At 38.2% G+C, this 19,093-nt stretch overlaps 1 protein-coding gene across 6 annotated transcripts in view; it reads left to right on the top strand.

Annotated features, from left to right (window-relative positions):
* dst (dystonin) overlaps positions 1-19,093 on the top strand; it is a 91,937-nt gene that overhangs the window by 963 nt on the left and 71,881 nt on the right. For 3 of the 6 annotated variants that reach the window (XM_033325556.1, XM_033325555.1, XM_026308868.1), the window contains exons 1-4: positions 3,212-3,238; positions 3,505-3,718; positions 15,739-15,800; positions 17,535-17,624. In XM_033325556.1, coding sequence (XP_033181447.1) covers positions 3,227-3,238; positions 3,505-3,718; positions 15,739-15,800; positions 17,535-17,624 — 378 coding nt within the window. In that variant the 5' untranslated portion in view covers positions 3,212-3,226. Of the gene's footprint in view, positions 1-591; positions 781-3,211; positions 3,239-3,504; positions 3,719-5,001; positions 5,087-14,607; positions 14,729-15,738; positions 15,801-17,534; positions 17,625-19,093 lie in introns of those variants that run through there. The other 3 variants (XM_026308867.1, XM_026308869.1, XM_026308870.1) reach the window with 3 other exon arrangements.

Here is a 19,093-nt window from a genome sequence, read left to right as displayed (position 1 = left end):
TTTACCCGACTGGCTTTCAAAATAAGACCATGAAACTGCAAAAATTAAATTAGCCTATATAGCTTAAAAATACACGAAAACAGCCTTAAATATCTACCACCGCCGAATTTGCATTTTTAAATAAAATATATATACAATATTTTTGTTATAGTAGAAATAATTCCAGGAATTCATTAATTAGGCTAATATTGGTCTGTAGAGAAAATATTACATTAAAATGGAATTGAAGACAATATCTAGAACAGCCTATTCTTTTATTGAACAATCTTGTTTACATAGATTACAGTTGCATTTATATAGTGATTCCTAGCAGTATAAGACTTTAGTCCATGTGATTGGGCCCTATCTGTATGTTTTGAAGCTGTTTAAGCAAAAGCTTGCCTCCATTTGATGGTATGCTCTGAAACCACAGTGCAATGAATCTCTGCCAGCTCAGTATCATGTTCAAGGACACAACAGTATAGGACAGTTGCTGAGTCTTAATGTTGAAGAACAGTCTCCCTAGTCATTCAGGTTATGATGAAGCTTTAATTTTATTGTTTTGTTTTTGCTAAATCTGCTGTCCGGCTGACATTTATTCCCCTTGCCCAGGGCTTCAGGCACAGTCCACGTCATACAAAAAGGAGCATACATGCTCGAGTGACAGAGGAAAAGCCCAATCTGGTCGAGGTTCCTGAGAGTGAACCTGATTCATCATCAACGCTAAGAAAACGTAAAGTGAAGAAGAGAGTCCTGCCAGAATTTTATCAGTCTGTACAAGTCACCCCCACACGCAAACCTGTAAGTACTCCCAAAAACTGTAACCATGAGTAATACTGATGACAAAGTGATAACATTCTTTGCTTGCTCCCCTTCACAGGGACATCAGTGTGCCTTAGAAGCTGGTAAGGATAAGGACACAAGCAAAGTGTTTGTCTTCTGGGTGCAAACCCTGGCAGCTGCTGATTTGTTATAGTGGTGTTATTTTGTATCCCTGTTGTTTATTTCCTGATCATAAGTTGACAAGTATGGATCAAAGAACATTTTCATGTGTATTTATATAGTCAGTTTCTTCAAATATACAAAACCTCCAGGATTAATAAAAAAGAAAGCAGGGATTTCACAGGACTTTTAATGGCAGAATCTATAATTTAATATTTCTTCAAATATTAATTTTGCTTTAAATAATGTCTAAAAAAAGTCCACATGCTGTAATGGACTGTAGTTTCAAATTATAATCACGAACTTTAACAGATTCTATGCTATCTGGTCATTTTGCTTTAGTTTGTTATTCTAGTGGGCGGGCTAGTACATAGAGAATTAGTCTGGTAAAAATGTAGAGCCTATGTGTCAAAATGTTTCAAATTTTGTTATTACTATGCTGATTGTTATGCAGGTTAAATACTTACCATGACAGTAAACAAAAGACAAACAACCCTGTGTTTGATAATATTGTCACTGTAGTAATACAAAAGCATGTCAGAAACGGCCTATTCATGATATTTTTGCATGTGTAGCTAACACTAAACATGTGCAAAATGAATTCCCAAACAGTTGCCTTGGCCTTTGTATTTTTATATCAGACAATCTATTTAAATGACCCTGATAAGCATCAGGGTCTGACTGTTTCACACGATCTATTCACAGCACGGTCATGAATTGAATAATGTATTTATGCATCTTGACGTGTGTGCTCCTCTTTGACTTCTATTTTATACGAGGTGCACATTTAATAGTGGATTTAAAGTATTCTCTCAGGACTTGATCAAAAGTAATCCAACTCTAGTCACTGTATTTTCAAATGTCACTGACAAACATAGTGAAGTGGGAGACTATGATATGCTTATGTCTATTATTTATCATTAACAGCTTCAGAACAAAGAATATTAACAAGAATTAAAGAATTTTGTGCATTCCCTAACAGAGAGGATAAGTCTCTTATTATCCAGTCCAATCATTCAACTATTTTTTTTTCTGTACCATTTTGTACCATATAGTACAAAATAGACTGGGGTGAACATGTTTCTATAGCATCCTAACTCATAATTATTTCATGATAATAAGCACGAACTGTTCCTTTTAGTAGGAGGCTTTATGAATAAGCAGAAAGTTAATAGGAATTGCCACGCTAAGCTGCTTTTTAGGACTGAATTTTATCCTGATGAAAAGTGATGCAATGATGAAAAAGCTTTGAGTATTAACAGTGTGTTGCTTTTATCGGCTGTGCAGATTCACACTGACACAGCACCAAGAAGAGATTCCCAACACTACTGCTGTTTACACTTACCGGTTATTTTCTCTGCACCCTGTGAGAACCTTGCAGGTTTAGCTTTCACATTTACACTCACCATCGCGATTATTGCAGATCATTTTCAAATGCTCTTTGGCCATTAAACAAATGAAGTGTCATCATACAAATATTCCTCACCCCACCCTTCTCCTTTTCCATCAGGTTGCTTTTACCTGCATTTGTTCTGTTGCTCAATCTCAGGAGTGTCAGGGTGCAGCAGGAAATCGCACCAAAAAACTCATTCATTCCTATTTTCTCTGTGAGTGTGCTATTTCCTGTGATTAGAAAAAAAGTGTCTGGAATCTAATTCAAGCAATAATGTCATTCAGACATAATCCTAGAAATGTAATGGTAATAAAGGAGATTTATTCTATTTCTCTGTTTAAAGCAAATACAATCTTCTGTCAGGTGATTAGGAACATGTAGCATATCTGCATGCTTTCAGTGTATCCTCAGCCCTATCTCCAGTGTAGGCAGTTATGTAATAGTCCAAAGTCTTCACAGTGTGGATCCAGGGGGCTTGTGTCCATCTGTTGTAAAGTCTAGGCCATTAGAAATTGTTGAAGCCCTTGTGTTTTCATTGCCCCTGCTTTTGAGGCAGACTGTTTGTAGTCGCCCAGCACCTTCGTGCAGGGATGGCGCTCTAACACCACCGTTGCTGTTAGAGCTGCTGTTGTTGGCTACCGGGTATGACGCGGAGACACATGCAGTCTGCTCTCCCATCACGGTCCAGCTCTGACTCGACAGCACACAGCGTACCATCCCTTCAGCCCTCAGGAGATCTGACATCACCTCACATCCTTAATGCTCTGATAAGGGTCGAACTCGTGGACCGGAGCATCCCTCAAAGGGCGTGGCATCCCGTGAAACTGACACACGAAATGTGCGAACGGTGGAAGCTAAAGACGCACAAATAGGATTGTTTGTCTTTTTTTGTCTTCCAGCTGACAGGTCTCCATGTATACAGTGGTAAGTCTTATTGTTGACCTGGCGGGGGAGCCAGATACTGTTAATTTCACATTGCTTTTATTTGGCTCAACCTTTTGTTGTTATGGATCATTTCGAGCCGCGGCGTCCTCACACCTAACGTGCGCTCTCATTACGCACTTTGACTTGCGATGGTGAGAAATAATCTGGTTTGTTGGTGTTAAACCGGTGCGGTTTTCATTTTGGCTGTGTGTGACATCAAGTGAAGACATTGTTTTTCTTCATCCCCGTTTTCTTTTGTCTCACAGAGCTCCAGTTCGGGGAACCCTTCCCTGCACTGCTCCATGTCTTCCTCGGCGGATTTCTCAGACGAGGATGATTATAGTGTTAAATCTGGGTCGGCATCACCGGCTCCCGGGGACACTCTACCCTGGAATCTGCCCAGACATGAACGATCCAAGAGAAAGATCCAGGGGGGATCCGTGCTGGATCCGGCGGAGAGAGCCGTGCTCAGGATCGCAGGTGAGGAGCAGTTTTCTTGCTCAGTTATGAGATAGTAACGAGGCGAACAATGATCTAATATAATGCAAATGGGGACTGTATGAGCTCATAGCCACTTAAAAAGGTGCACCTTTTCCTGGTGTGCCCAGTTTTATTTGGTGACATAAACAGGAGAGTGACGTGGATTTGTGATACATGGTATTTTAGTCTATTCTAATTCTGGGCGTGATGCTTTAAAATTAACCAACATGTTACTAGATAGTGCACTTTTAAAAAAGAAAATCTTTGAGTCAGACTTTGTGCTGCTTTGAATCTATCAAATTAAACTTTAAGATCCATTTTTAAGATAATTTCACGTTTCATTTAAACCAGTCTGTCGTCATACGAGGACGCATTTTGAGCCCCAAAACTTAATAATTAAAATAAGGATGGCAGATTCAGATTATTTCAAAAAATAGCCTAGACTTCATAAATCTTCCTGACATTGACTGTTTGATTCATATCTGATAAATTCTAAGAGCACTAAAGTTTTATAGCACCTAAGTGCTTTATAATACTTTGACACTATTTTACCTTGTAAAATCTCCTTCAGAATTGAATCACAGGCTGGATCGATTGGGATTGTTGTAGGTGTTTGTCAAAAGTTCAATGGAATCTGTGTGACAGTATTGACAGCTGATAAGCTCCTGACAGCAAACACACACACACACGCACACACACGCACGCACACACACACACACACACACACACACACACACACACCGTTCAAACGGTAACAGATAATCTTGCAAATCTGCCAAAGTTGGTCGAAGTCTTTGTGCAGGTGGACAGAAACAGCCTGGTCCGTGTTACGCGCCTGCCAGGGAGGAAATGTGTTTATTATGACACACTGCAAAAAGAAAGAATTCATTCAGTCTGAGTTACACCTGTTGTTATACGTACAGGTGAAAAAGATGTTATTGTAGTTACGCATGGTGAGATTTATCCTCGTGTAATTAGAGCATAAGGTTTAAAGATGGGATTCATTTCATATTGGGGTGATTGACTTCTGAAAACGGGCGTTTTTCCCAGCGCAGCGCGCACCGGCAGTCCTTCCTATCAATCTCGTGAACTCTGGAGAGGAAGTGTCGCCCATTGGACAGACCGCAGACATGGGAGGGATATAGGGCGTTTCCTTTAGTGCAACAACAGCGCCGATCGCTGTCGAGGGCTCAGCCCATACACACAGGCCTACACATGCACACAATCACACACACATGCACACACGCCGTGTCCCTGCCCGCCGCTGGTGAATGTCCAGTTTGTGAAGCCCCTTCAAAATGGCTTATGTGCTCTCGGACGAACAGGAATACCTCCAAGCGTATGAGGATGTTTTGGAGAAATACAAAGGTAGGATCAGAGCTGAGTGGATTTTGTTTTAGCTTTGGGACGATGGAGAAATTGCCTGATTGCTGCTTGACAGTTCAATAAACGTCAGCACCCCCCCCCCCCCCTCTCTCTGGTGACTGGCTGATCCTACTGTCTTTATCTCTGCAGTGGAAAAGTGGAAATATTTCCTGCATGACATCACGTTTAGGCTGAATTTTAAGACAAGAGCTTTATTATCAGGTAGATGTGAGGATTATTTCTGTTGTTTATCTGTTATTTGAAAATGTTTGGCTTGGGATTTGACTGGAAAACCATTGAATCATGCTGGATGATTATGGAGTTTATGTTGTTTATCACTACAGTTAAATTAAGGGAAAAATCAAGTTTGCTGTTTCAGTAAATCAAAATGTTGGTGTAAATAGGCTGTTTGTGTATTTTTAAAGTGGTCACCCAATAGAAATATCACTGATTGAGTCAATGATATCATATCTGACCTATGTGTTGTCTCAAGGCAGGCAGGACAATGACATAGCAGGATGAGGCGCTGGCTCATATCTGTAGCTCCATATAGCTGCTCTTTTTGGATCAGTCTCATTAATTACAGCAAAGCCATCACACAGTAGAGACCTGTGTTATTCAGTGTGACAGTCAGAGCTCGATGACAAAAGTCATAAACAGGCATACCGAGGCCAGGCCTGTGGAGCTGAATCCAGGCTGACAGCAGCAGTTTTAACTCTTGTGTTTCCTCTTCGTTAGGGCGTACGGAGTAAAACCTCAGAACAATGAATAACATCTACTGTGGACTGTTGTCCTGCATGTTTGCCATGAGCATGTTCTCTCAGCTGTTAAGTGTTTTAGCCAGCAGGGCCAGTCAGCTGTGGTATATAAGGCTGAACACCCTGACAGGACTCTAATGGGATCACATGATGTAGCATCATTAGGAATCTGTAGCTGTTGTCTTCAGGCAGGGTGGGCTGTGACACACAATGATCTTTTTCTGTGCTTTTTAAAACCATCTCTACCATTTTTGCCATTTGGTTTATATGATGCATTGATTCTGGATGGATATTTAAGCCTCCACCAGCTGTTGCATGAACCATGAACTTTTCAAAGAAGGGTAAGGCGTTCGTCTCTATTTTCATAATAGATCCACCAACTGTTTTAAAATCTGTTGAAACACAATAATAGTTTGCTTTTTTTTTTTTTATTTTTTTTTTACCACACTTAAGTAAGGAAACTGACAGAATTTGTTTTGGCTTATTAGTACTGTTCCACAAAAATTGATTTATTTATTTTTTGGCTGCGGAGTGTTCTCGGTAGACACTTGAGATTGGTAGGTGGGCTTATCATTACTTTCAGTGAACTCATCAAAGCCTTGTTACCACAGGCTTTGCTTTGTTTTCCTGGCAGGACAATGTTCCAGCTTTGACTGCTGAAGCAGAAAGAATCTATCAGCATTTATTTACTAGGGGTCAGTTAAGGAGATAGGAAGCTAGTTTGTAAACATCATGAAATCATAATTTCTTTGCAAAGCTGCAGACTGGAATTAGTAAATAACACAAAATATATATATTGTTTACTTAAATTTACTACATTTATTTAAAATGATTTTTTTCTTGAAAGTTGATCTTAGTTTTGTTTGCTTCTTCACAGCCAGGACATTTCTCTATACTGTGCTGGAAAAACATTTTTTTTTTTTTTGTTAGTTTCATTTAGTTGCTTGATGGGATCATCCAGAGCCTCAAGCTTCCTCCATGTGATGCTTAAAGTATCAAAGGGACAGATTTTCAGGGCAAAATCATCAACAGTAACCATATAAACATAACCAAACAGACCAGTAAACACAACTGATAGTAGGGCGGTGATAAAGTAACAAACAGAAATGTCTTTGTCTCACCAAATGAAGATATAGGATTGGATCATTTTCAGGTTTTATTTCAAATTTAACTGCGATAGCTTAGACAAATGGACTGTAACCTATTGTCCTTTTCTGCGCTGTTGAGTTTATGTTGTGCTTGGTGCTTGTTATATGTTGTCTGTCTTGGAGTCATCAAAGAAAAGTGAGTGGTTGTATTTTTAGTAACTAAGCATAACGTTGCCTGGAGTTCTGCTGCACCAGTGCCACACTAATTAAGGTATTATACTTAACAATACACTTAACAGAGGAATCGCTTTGGGTCGAGCTGAAATTCGATGCAGGCTTTACAAAAGACTCTAAACTTGTGGAATGAGTGAAAGACATAGACACAGACACAACGGTTAATGCCAGTTAATGCCAAGATCACGCTGTTCTAGCAAAGCCTGCTTGGTAGGCTGTCAGAATGGAGGGGACATTAGTTTCCCAACAGTTGATCAACCTCTGACTTAATTTAATGGATTAGATGTTTGGTGGTCCAGCCAGCTCTTCTTGCAGTTTATTTACTTTTTTAGACACCATATGCTGTGAACGGTTTCAGTAGGTCAGAAGGAGACCATATGTCTAAAGCTGAACCCAAATGTGCAGGTTTTGCTTATTGATAGAGGTGACAGTCATGCAGAAAAATAGTGCTGTTAATTAGTGCTGTTTGGCAGTTTCCTTATAAGCATAAATGTAAAAATCCCTAGGATGGTAAAATTCCAACTATCTAGACATCTAAAACTATTTTTATTCAAAACTGCTTCTAACAAATTCATAAAGGCCATTTCCTGAGCATAAAAAGGATATCATAGAAAGAAATGTTCTTTTTCTGCAGGGCTGCTGCCAAATTGTGGTCTTGGAACGAAGTAATTTGTTGTGATCTGATCAGATCATGGATCTGGATCCAACCTGTTGACTGTTACAGATTTTATTCCTTTAAGGGGCATCAGAAGACACATATAAAGTTCTTTTGGATGGTTGCTCTCTATGTTGTGTGTTATGGGAGGGTGTGGTCTCTCACTGTCAGTAATTTATGTCTGTGAATCACTTCAGTCTGCATTATGATTTAATCTCTCATTATGAGTAGAGACAATAATCTGCAGTAAGCAATATTAAAATCTCCATTTTATGCTTGTGTTATATTATTGAACACAGCAACCAGCCAGAGAGCATTGTGTTTTTTGCACAGTCACTGCCTTTGTCCATCCTCCTGGGCTGTGCCCAACCCATCCCCTCTGTTCCATGTCGACAGCCCACTCATCACATTCAAATGGCCTAGTGGCCCACACATACAGCAAGCTGCCTCTATGGAGACTCTCTGCTACCATACAAAAGACACTTTGTTTTTATGCAAGATGCATCTAAGTTCCACAGACATGTTCATCTGTCAAGTTAAGGGAGGTGACTTTGCTTTTTTGGCTTTACATTCAGGTCATTGGAGGAGAGCTCTTGCTTGAAGCTAATGGGAGACTTAGCTGATTTTTCACCATATTCTCACAGTATAATTCAAAAGTGGCATTTTTATAGTAGTACCTAATTTACCTTGGAATGCACCAGTCACAATGCACCATGGGCATTGTAAGATTTTACACCTTGAAAGCTTTTGAGAATAAGACATAATTTTTACCGTTTTCTCCAGTCATAGGGCATTGTTCTTTCCTTCTTTCTTTCTTTCTTTTTCTTTCTTTCTGCTGTTTGTGAATCGGTTTCAAATTTCTTCTCAGCTTGTTTCTCAGCTCCATAATCTCAGTGTAACATCTAACAGAAACTGATCTATGAACACACCTGTTCATGGTTTCATTTTATAAGTTACACCAGACAGTTTCTCAGATCACATTACTAGTTACCTGCAGCACAAACATGACATTTAATTATTTAGCTGTTATTGACTGAGTTTGTCAAGTTTTTTTTAAATGTGGAAAACAAAACAATAAACAAAAAAAAATAAATAACAGTAAATAAAAACACAGTTCAGCAAATGTACTTATCCTAATGTGGACTCTTGTTCTTGTTGACAATCCCATTGTTGCTCTAATCAATAAACTTCTTTTAAAATGGTCAGTGTAATCCAAACCTGCAGAGCTCTCAGAAAGCTTTTAACCGCTCCATCAGTCTGTATATAAAACAAAACTACATCTGTTTTGTTTAGTAGTCATATGTTATTCTTACCTTTTATCATTTAGTTCTGCACATGCACTGTCCTACAATAGCATTTGATGAATGTTTATATATGTGAGGAAATTATATTCAAACGTCTTTTATGCAGTCTAATGCAGTTGTGTTATATTGCATTATGAGTGAAATGCCTACTTACTGTTGTATTTATAAATGTTGTATTTACATGCTGTCATGGTGATGGTAAGACCAGCATGACTGAACCTCATTCCACAGCTTTACTTGGCTCCTCTTACATGAGATCATTCTGTGAGTCTCCTGTCCCAACCCTGACTCATGCTCTGTAGCTTTTCCTCTCTCACTCGTCCAGCTCCACCCTTCTCTTCTGAATGCAACAGATGCTGGGAGCCAGTCCCATGCTAGAAGCAGATTTCCTTTCCTCCACTTTCTCACAGATAGTCAAGAAATGTGCAGTTCCATCTGTTTTTGTGTTAACTCCACGTCATAAAAGCTGTTATTTTAAAACTATTGTTATACTTACATAAATTGCCTTTCAGGAGTAACTTGAAAATGACAACATTACTGGATTTATATTTTTGGGTCCCCACTAATAAGAAGTCAGTATACAGTTAAGTTATAAACTGATGACAAATTAAAAGATAAAGCCTGGTCAAAGAAACATAACAAATGATTCTTCCATACAGTGTAGTGAGGTCACTGAATGTTTTGATGAGGATGAAAATGATGTCAATCATACAGAGTCACCATCTTAGTTTTTAATATTTTGGACCCATGTGCTGACATAATCATCAAAACATCAAATGAAAGACTGTGTCAGTGGAGTTTCATACAACTTATTCAAATACTTTAGGCTTTTTTTTTCAGTTGTTAGTGTAAGGAAGTCATCTTGCTGCTAAAAGCTTCATTTTGTTTGTAACTAAAAAGGGTGTCTGTGTAACCTATGAAGCTGTGTCCTGCTTTTGCCAATGCCAACTAGTCATTAAAGTAGTAGAATGGAAACAGAAGTCTATTGGTGTTGAAGCACAGTTGTTATATCAACCAATGCAAATGTAGTGCAACTGAGAAATCACACAGGATTAGTTTAAGTTATAAGTCTTAATCAGGATTATCCATAATCTGAGTTAGACTGTGCAAGCATTCACTTAAATGGTGCAGTTGCAGCTGTTGCTCATATGGAGCGTGTTACTGGAGTATTAGCCACTATGTCTGTGTTCATGTTAGTACAGCTTTATGTTTATTTGCATAAAACACACTTCACCTTAGTTTAGATAGAAAGCTGAAAATTCTGTGCAGCAGTGGCTCCTTCTGTTCCTCTTGAATCTATATACTCTCTTCCTCTCACAGCATCACTTTGTAGAAAGTAAGTATAAAAAGTGAAAAACAATCACTGCACAGATGCTCAGACACGGTACCCTTTTCTTGGTTTCTTCTTTACTTCAGTCTCCAGGCTTAATACAAAAGAAAGACTGTGAGGAAAGGGCTGCTTTGAAAGGCTTGGCAACCTGTTTCAGTTACTGAGCTGTTCACATATTTCACTCACTGCCCTGCCCCTGTATAAAGACTGACTGTATTCTCACTTAACAAGAATGACAAAAATCCTTCCATAAATATTTTCCCCCTCATTGTCTCACTTGATTTGTTGTTGTGTGTTGTGTTGACAACATAGTTATTGTAATGCAGAGGAAGAAGTCATTTTGAGCTGTTGTCTTATGTTATTATGGAAAATGTACATTAAACCCTTATGAACCGCCAATGTGACCAATCTATAAGTTGTACCAGGCTAAAGATGAAGTGATGGTGATCTCTGTCCACTTTGTTTGATGCGCATGTTTCAGCAGCTATTAAATGCATTGTCATTCGTGGTCTCTAGAGGATGAATCTGACAGACTTTGGCTTTCCCTGCACTTTTCCTCTAGTGCCAGCATGAGGCTGAAGTATTTTTTATAAAACATGGATGGATGTTTATGAAATCTGACACGTATATCCATGGTGCTTAGATGATGGTGTCGAGTCTTTGCATATAGTGCTATCATCAGGCTGAAATTTTAATTTGTATAATCAAATATTATACATTATATTATATTATACATATAATATGCATGTATAATAAGAAAACATAAGGTATTTTAAATGACTCAGACTTGGTGACACACCAATGCTTAGTTCTATAAGTACCACATATTTTTTTATTTGAGCATTTATACATACTTTATGGTATGTCAGAATTGCATTGTTCAAAGTGATGCCTATTAAATATGAGGCGCAAAACGTTAAAGTCGATCAGGTTAGCATTGACAAAGATCAGTATTTCATCATTTCTGCCACTGCTATGCAACACACAGCCATGTACTCAAAACAAAGCTGATGTACACATGCCTTTGCTCACTGAGTTGGTTGTGAAATGAGAGCTGTTCTTTTAGAATAAGTCCTTGTCATGGGTGGGAAGACAGGGCTTTTCAGTTTTGTCTTTGTCTGTTTCGATTTCCCTTTCCTATGAGGTCAAGGGGATTACACAGGCTGGATGTTGATTCCCCGGACTTTCTGACTCTGCTCTGCTCAATATGTGGGGATATTTTAGGCACCCTGACGTAACAAGATGCCACAGGTTGTCACCCACCCCCTGCGCCGGACGTTCAACTCAAACAAAAAAAAATGTGGAAATGAAAGGCCAGTATGAAGTGCTAGGGACTGTCTTGCTGATTGTATTTCCAACACTCCTATATTGTTGGAAACACTTCAGCAGCTATTATTCATCCATTCATGTGTCATGTCCTGTATCTCATTAAGTATTACCCAAGCATATGATAACATCTAATAAATGATATGGATGAATCACATTCACAAACCAGAACACTGACACTGGTAAACAGATGCCAGGCTCTGTCCACAAACATAGAAAAGCCAACTCCATCACTGTCATTTAGGTCAGTCATCTTTGTTGTATGTAAGGAAATGAAGTTGGCACAGATTACTGTATGTGGCCTGCAGTTGCCGGGGCAGCATGGTTTAGTGTTGAAGCTATTTATAGCTATGCACATGTGCTTTGCTGAGGTCTACAAATAAATGTCTCAGGAGCTCTGTAGCTGTCTGTGTGCAATGCTGCGCTCAGACTATAGGTAGTGAAGACACGGACCACAAAACACTATGCACAACTTACTGTACTGTAAATTATACCTTGATTAGTACCTGTTTAACTTCCTGTTATGGTGTAAAGTTGCACTTGAGGAGGCTTGAATGAGTATATTTCTGACAGCACCCAGGTTTGTAAATGTCAAGAAGTTTAAATGTAACAGGAGAGAGATGTGGTTAGTCAGGCTTTCTAAGTGATTCTACAAATATCAACCCAGTAAAGTCAGAGGTCACAAGCAGTTAACATACTTCCCAGAACTCTGGTGAATGTGAATGATCAAACTACCTGGATGTGAAGTGAGAATACAGAAATGTCTAGAAGAAAATGTGTACTTTACTCTTTACTTAAAGAAAAACACCATTAGTATGTTACATCAGGTATGCAGTTCTAGTGGTTGTCAATTACCATGATTTTGAGCCTTTTTACAGTGTAACACATATTTATTGTAATATATTTTGGTGTGAAACTTATAGTTTCCTGCCAGAATTACCTTTATAGGATGTTGTTTTGATTTGCTAGTGAAACTGGATGGGTAATTCAGTGTGGCTGTATGAGAAATGCCTTTTGTATATTAAACAAATCTAAATAAATAAACAAAAGTCCTATGCATATTTTCAGCAATAAACAAAATACATGTCTGCATAATGAACTATAAAGCATTGTATTGCATGTATTTACTTATTGAATCAGATATGGGGTGTAACGTAAAAAGTCTGAAAGTCCAAGGAGTATGATTTTTATTAGTTATTGTAACTGCTTTCATTTTAAGACCAAATACACACAATAACAGCTTTTACATTGGGACAATTGACAGACATCAAACCAGTGTGCATGCTTACTTTTTATCCTCAAGAGGGCACCATACTATTAAACTCCCCTTATGTTCCTGAAGGCACAGGTGCAGAGATAACTCAGATCTCATAGAATATTCTGATCTGCTCCTTGGTTCTGCGTCTGCTTATGAAGTTTATGGCAGTATTAAAGCACTTTAACATGGAGGGAAGGAGTAACGGAAAACTGGCTGTCACACCATCTGACATTGTCTGATGTTGATGAAAGTATTATTCTCATCTTTTATTAGTAATACGTGAAGCACAGTAGCCTAGTGCTGACCATGTCCGGTATTTGGTTGATGGTGCTTTCTTTTCAGTCTGTCCTTTGCTCTGAGCTGGAATGTTTCCTGGAATACTTTCCCAGCCAGTCTGTATTAATGAGCTTCAAAGAGAGGTTTATGCATTATGCAGCAGAGAGCTTAGATAGAGACATTACAAACCAAATTGGTGCCTTACAGTAGGCGGCAGTACTTGACAGTTACATCAGCAATGACACAGCAACACTGCTAGTAAAGGTCTCTCGCTGCATCACCCTTTCAATGTAAAGAGAAACTACTTTACCTTATTTCTTAGGATTTTTTTTTTTCACAGAATAATTTTATTGAGCCAGTTTAGTCAGACTGATGTAACAGAGGTGTTTCTTTTTTTTCTGTAATATTGCAACTTCGTTTCAGACCTTGATCATCACATCAAATAATTGTCAGACCAACCTACTTTTCAATTCTCAGCAGCTTTTTCACTATTTTTAGAAGAACTAAATATATATATGCAGCAGAGAGTGCTCCTGTTGTCATGAAATATGTGTTTCAGGTGGATGATGATTCAGACATTTACAATATATTAGTGTGACCACCCTCTGTATTTTTACACCATCACCTCCAGTTGAAATGTAATATAATGTGATATAATTCAAAGCTGAGGCAGTGTTATCTGTTCATCTTACAGTCATGCTTTTGCTCAACGATTCCTATCAGAAAAAAAATATTTTAAAAAATATATAATTTCACTAAAAACACTGAACTGGAAACTTTCTGTGGAAAGATTGCTTTTTTGTATTTTTCATGTTATATCATGAAGGATGCTTGTTATATGCCCGATTGTATTCTCACTTGTTTCTGCAAACATCGTGGCGTTTCTTGGCAGCTGTACAATAGAAAGATGATTAACTGTATTTATACTGCTGAAGATATACACTGATACAATATTTGCAATAACTAAATGACACATACTGTCATTATAAATGATGGTACATTGCTCTTAAATAAACCTGTATTCTGTAAGCTGTATTCTGCCAGCACTGGACCTATTCTAAAACACAGTAACAGGGAATTTTTTTTTTCCTGCTTTTCTTCTGTGGTTTTGAGTGCAGCTGCTAGATAAACACTCAACTGTGCAGAAACTCAAAATAGTGAGTGGCAATGGAAAACCTGACAGAACTCGTTGGGGAGTTTTGATGAGAAAGAGAGTCACGGCTGCCCTAGAGGCTGGGAGGCAGGGAAGAAGACAGAGACTCTTACTCCTTCCGCAGTCGCCTGTGCACATGGCATCCGTATGCCTGAACCACGATCCTCTCAACAGCCCCCAGGAGTTATTGCAGAGGATGAAGTACCTGCTTAAAACCGAGAGGGAGCTTAGGGCTCATCTGGTAACGCTAATGTGCTGCATGGGTCAGTATTTATCTTGCTTCTTGTCATCTCCTTCGAATCATTGGTCATGTCTGTGCTTGCTCATTACTAATAGTAAGATAGAGTTGAGCAAAACATATTTTGTAATCCACACTGAGGATTTTTAAAGGGAGGTGGTTATCTCTTAGTCCTGTGATCAAAGTTCAGGAAAATGCTGATGCTCATCCACAGTGTTGTAAATGTGGCCTAGCTGGCAGATGATTGTTAATTGAATCAATTGTACATGTGAGTGTTTTTTTTTGGGTTCACTGAGGATGTCTTAGAGGAGTTGTGCCTGGTAGTCTAGGAGACATGGAAGCACTGAAATGAGTCATGGCTGTGGCTTCAATTCTGCTTCACTCTGACAGAGGACAGAGGACAGTATTCAGGAATATAGAGTGGTGAAAAATACAAGTTGTTCATAATGTTGACAAGAAAGTGTTTTATACTACTACTCCTACTAGAACAAAGCTACTATAACAAAAAAAAAATTGCATACATTTGCATCCTTATTTCTTGTACTAAACATGGATTGTATGTAAGTCTGGTTGCTATGGTAATGTGAAACAAAAAATATAGTGTGGTAAAAAACATGCACAAGAGAGTGAAGCTATTTAAGCATATGGGAAATGACATTCTTCTTTGGAGCCTCTGGGACTTGTGGTCTTTATATGTATGTCCTTGTTTTCTCTTTCTCTGGAAACATAAAATCCAAAAATAACATCAACTCAATAGGAAGCAGAAGATTAAGCTACAAAAATGAATCGCCAAAGGCTGCAGATTTTGAGAAGAATTTAATTGTCGGCTCATTAGGAAAGACCACTGCTGTTTTCTCATTTGACTCAGTTACCGCTACATGTAATACAATCAAATAGGTTTTTACAACAGGGTTAAACAGAGTAGCATTACAGGTCTAATGTCAGTTTCCTATGAAGGAGATTTGTGTTTCTGTGGCGATCGCTTCATGAGGTGAAAAAAGTCACAGGGATGTGCTTGTTTTTTCTCTCTCTCAGATGAAAGAGACAGAGTCCAGAAGAAAACATTTACAAAATGGATAAATCAGCACCTGCTGAAGGTAAGCGCTAATGTCTGATGCTTGTTATATATTACATATATGTATATGTTTACCATTCTGTTGAAAACTGATCTAAAAATCTAATTTATCTTTGTCTCATCTATTTACATGGAAGCTATGCTCATTAATACAGAGATGAAGACTATACCCAACAATTTTCCTCTAACATAAACAAACCATTAGAGAAGCACTGGCAGTGAAAACACTTATCACTCTTCAGGTTTCGTCCTAACATGCTGAAATTCCTCCCCAGATATTATTAAAGCTTGTTAATACTCGTATAGCATGGTGGTGTGCTGTTGCACTGCTGCAGCAACAGCTTGTTTTTGTCAACTCAGGAATCTGAATCACTGTTTTATCTCTCTGTGGAATCTAATGAAATAGTCTAACAGACAAGCATTGGCATGTAAAAGTTAATACGCCTTTGTATTAATGAATCACTATCTGGGACTCACATGTCATATTTTATAAGGTTCATGCATCTGTATAGTAATCACCCCACTAAAAGCCATACTTTATGTAAAGCATTAAGTTGTGTTTGTGATATTTCAGTTCAGTTCTTCACGTCACTATTATTCAAAATGCATGAAAAATAAATATTTTTTTGACAGATTAAAAATTTGGTTGATACTGGTAGTGCCACAGATACATTGAGGCTGGCAAGTGGGATATCTTTCAATCAGTCATTGGCTTGCCAAGTAGAAATGAGAGAAAAGAGCAAAAGGAGCCAAGCTGTCAGAAACATTTTAAGCTATTGTTATATCAAACAATTTGCCATTTGGCTGTTTTTGCAAACGCTTTCTCCAGAAGAAAAGCTGTTTATTCTTTTCTATCCATTCTTGCAAATGCAGTATCACATTATTATTATTTCCAATAGGAAGGAGCTTCTGGTTTTTCTGTGTTCATGAAGTTTCACAGAAGACACATTAGAACTTGGCAGAACCAATGAAGCTGTATAATGACTACATATGTAGAAAAACCATGTGTTGTAATTGTTTGTTTAGCTTATTGTTAGGTCTCTTTCAGCAGACCTCACATGCAGTCCATGAGAAATAAGAGGTGCTGAGTAATAGTTAGGGATCTGCTTAGCTGACCCAATAACATAAGGGTGCGGGTCTGTTTTGGCTCCACAGCTGTGGGATTACAGTGCTGAAAAGCCCTGTGTGAAAACAGGTCAGTGGGCAGCAGGGTCCTTTCAGAGGCGCGGTATTTAGGACAGGAAGGAGATATGAGCCCGCTGGAAGGAGAAGACCTCAGACTGGAGTTGTTAAATGCCTCTCTCAAGGGCTTAGATAATGTGCCACAACGACATACTGCTCCCACTTATTATTTAGTGTTTTTGCTTTATTTCAATTTCATTTTAAGTTTCAGAGAACTGTGAGAGGGGGCAAAAAGACCAGTTTTTCTAAAACTGGTCTCAACTGAAACTGAACACCAAATTGATTGGATTGCATAGTGAAGAACCATTTTACACAATAGTGGAGTTACAGCAATACCAGGTGTAAGAATGTGGGGCCTTTCATGGTTCTTGATATAAGCGTCAAAGACCTAATTGCTAGAAATTGAGATTGTTGCGGTTCTGTAACTGCGGGCAGGGATTTAAAAATAGCACCAATTTTTGATTATTATGTCCCATAGTTGTATATTTATATTTGTTATGATGAAGTCTTGATTAATAACAATATGATATTTGTAGTTTGCTTACATTTATTTATTTATTTTTTGTGTTCATAGGTACGGAAGCATATAAATGACCTGTATGAAGACTTACGAGATGGACATAACTTGATCTCACTGCTGGAGGTTTTGTCTGGAGACACATTGGTGAGTTAACACTTTTCTCTCACCCTAATTTATATTCCTCTCCCTCCTCTCCTCCTCTAGAGAGATAGAAGTAGAGGAGAGGAATATTGGGATTTGATTATTATCGAATTTGATTTAGCATCGTAAAGATCCATTTTTGTGACTTGTATGTAAGATTCAAATATATAAAAAAGCTATTTACTTTTATTTGTTTTCTTCTTTCATTCTTGGATATCTATGAAACTGACTTCTGTGCTCATGTGTGATTACTTGTGCAGTGTTACTAGATATCAGTACTATGAAGTATAGGGCATCACAGTATGGCTTACTTTACATATACAATACATATGTTTGTTTGTTTTTTGAGACAGTCAGATTGGAGCACGTTGTATCACATTGGTAATACTGCTCAAGCATAATACTCAAATTAGATATTGCAATTACCTATAGTGTTGTAGGTAACATAAACCTGTAGCATTAGGATACATGGATTCAGTATCTATGTAGAAACGAGTCATTCAGTTTATGTGAGCAAAAATAACCAATTTGCTGAAGACCTTTCTGTGCTTGTTTCCACTGGAGGAATGTATTTAAATACCACATTTGCATGAGCAGTTATTCAAACTTCTAGGTGTGAAATTTCTGTGGTCTCTCCCATAGTCGAATTTAGTCACGAGACCTTTATACTCTCGAGCCACATGAGACAAACACTGCTGAACATCTGTCCTGTCAGCTCTTATTGGTTTTATTGACACCTAGAGGACATACATTACTGAGACTGATAGGAAGCCAGTAGGAAAGTCTTACACTGTATCTTTACTGTGATGGAAGCATATGACCATTGTGAGCAGTGTTTGTTCTGAGTGCACGGAGCTGTCCTGTCATGGTGATTAGATCGGAGTGATTATAGTAGCTGGTTGTATAATCGATTTCCAACCCGTCAAAACTTGGAATGACCAGGATAATTAGGTAGATGTGACATGTTACGCCACCTATGGTTTCACTAATAACATTCAGATGTGTTTGTAGTCAGCAGAGGGTGCCACCAAGAGGTGTCCAGAGGAAAACCTCTGCCACTGACTGGTTTTCATTAAATTTGACCTAGCAAATAAAAACATTTACTCCTAACATTGTCATATTTACACATACCCACTGTTCAGACAGGTCCTATTTGAAAATAGGAATATAAAAAATATATAAAAATAAGTGGTCACACCATGACCACCCTGTTCAGAGTTTTCCATCCATTATCTATACCCGCTTATTCCTTAACCAGGGTCACGGGGGGTACTCGGTTTTATCATCTTGTGATGTAGAAAGAAACCAAATTGATGGCCAGTTTTTATATAATAATGAAATACTAATAATTTCTTAAGGGAACACTGCCACATTTAATTTGCACTACACTGTAGTATTATTAGTAAACTATATTTAAAAGTTATTTTAACCCAACACAATTTTCAGTCTTAGTTAACTGCACAGAGTATGTA

The sequence above is a fragment of the Mastacembelus armatus genome, chromosome 15 (assembly GCF_900324485.2).
Source record: "Mastacembelus armatus chromosome 15, fMasArm1.2, whole genome shotgun sequence".
NCBI classification, from domain to species: Eukaryota; Metazoa; Chordata; class Actinopteri; order Synbranchiformes; family Mastacembelidae; genus Mastacembelus; species Mastacembelus armatus.
This window is presented reverse-complemented; position numbering and strand designations above follow the sequence as displayed.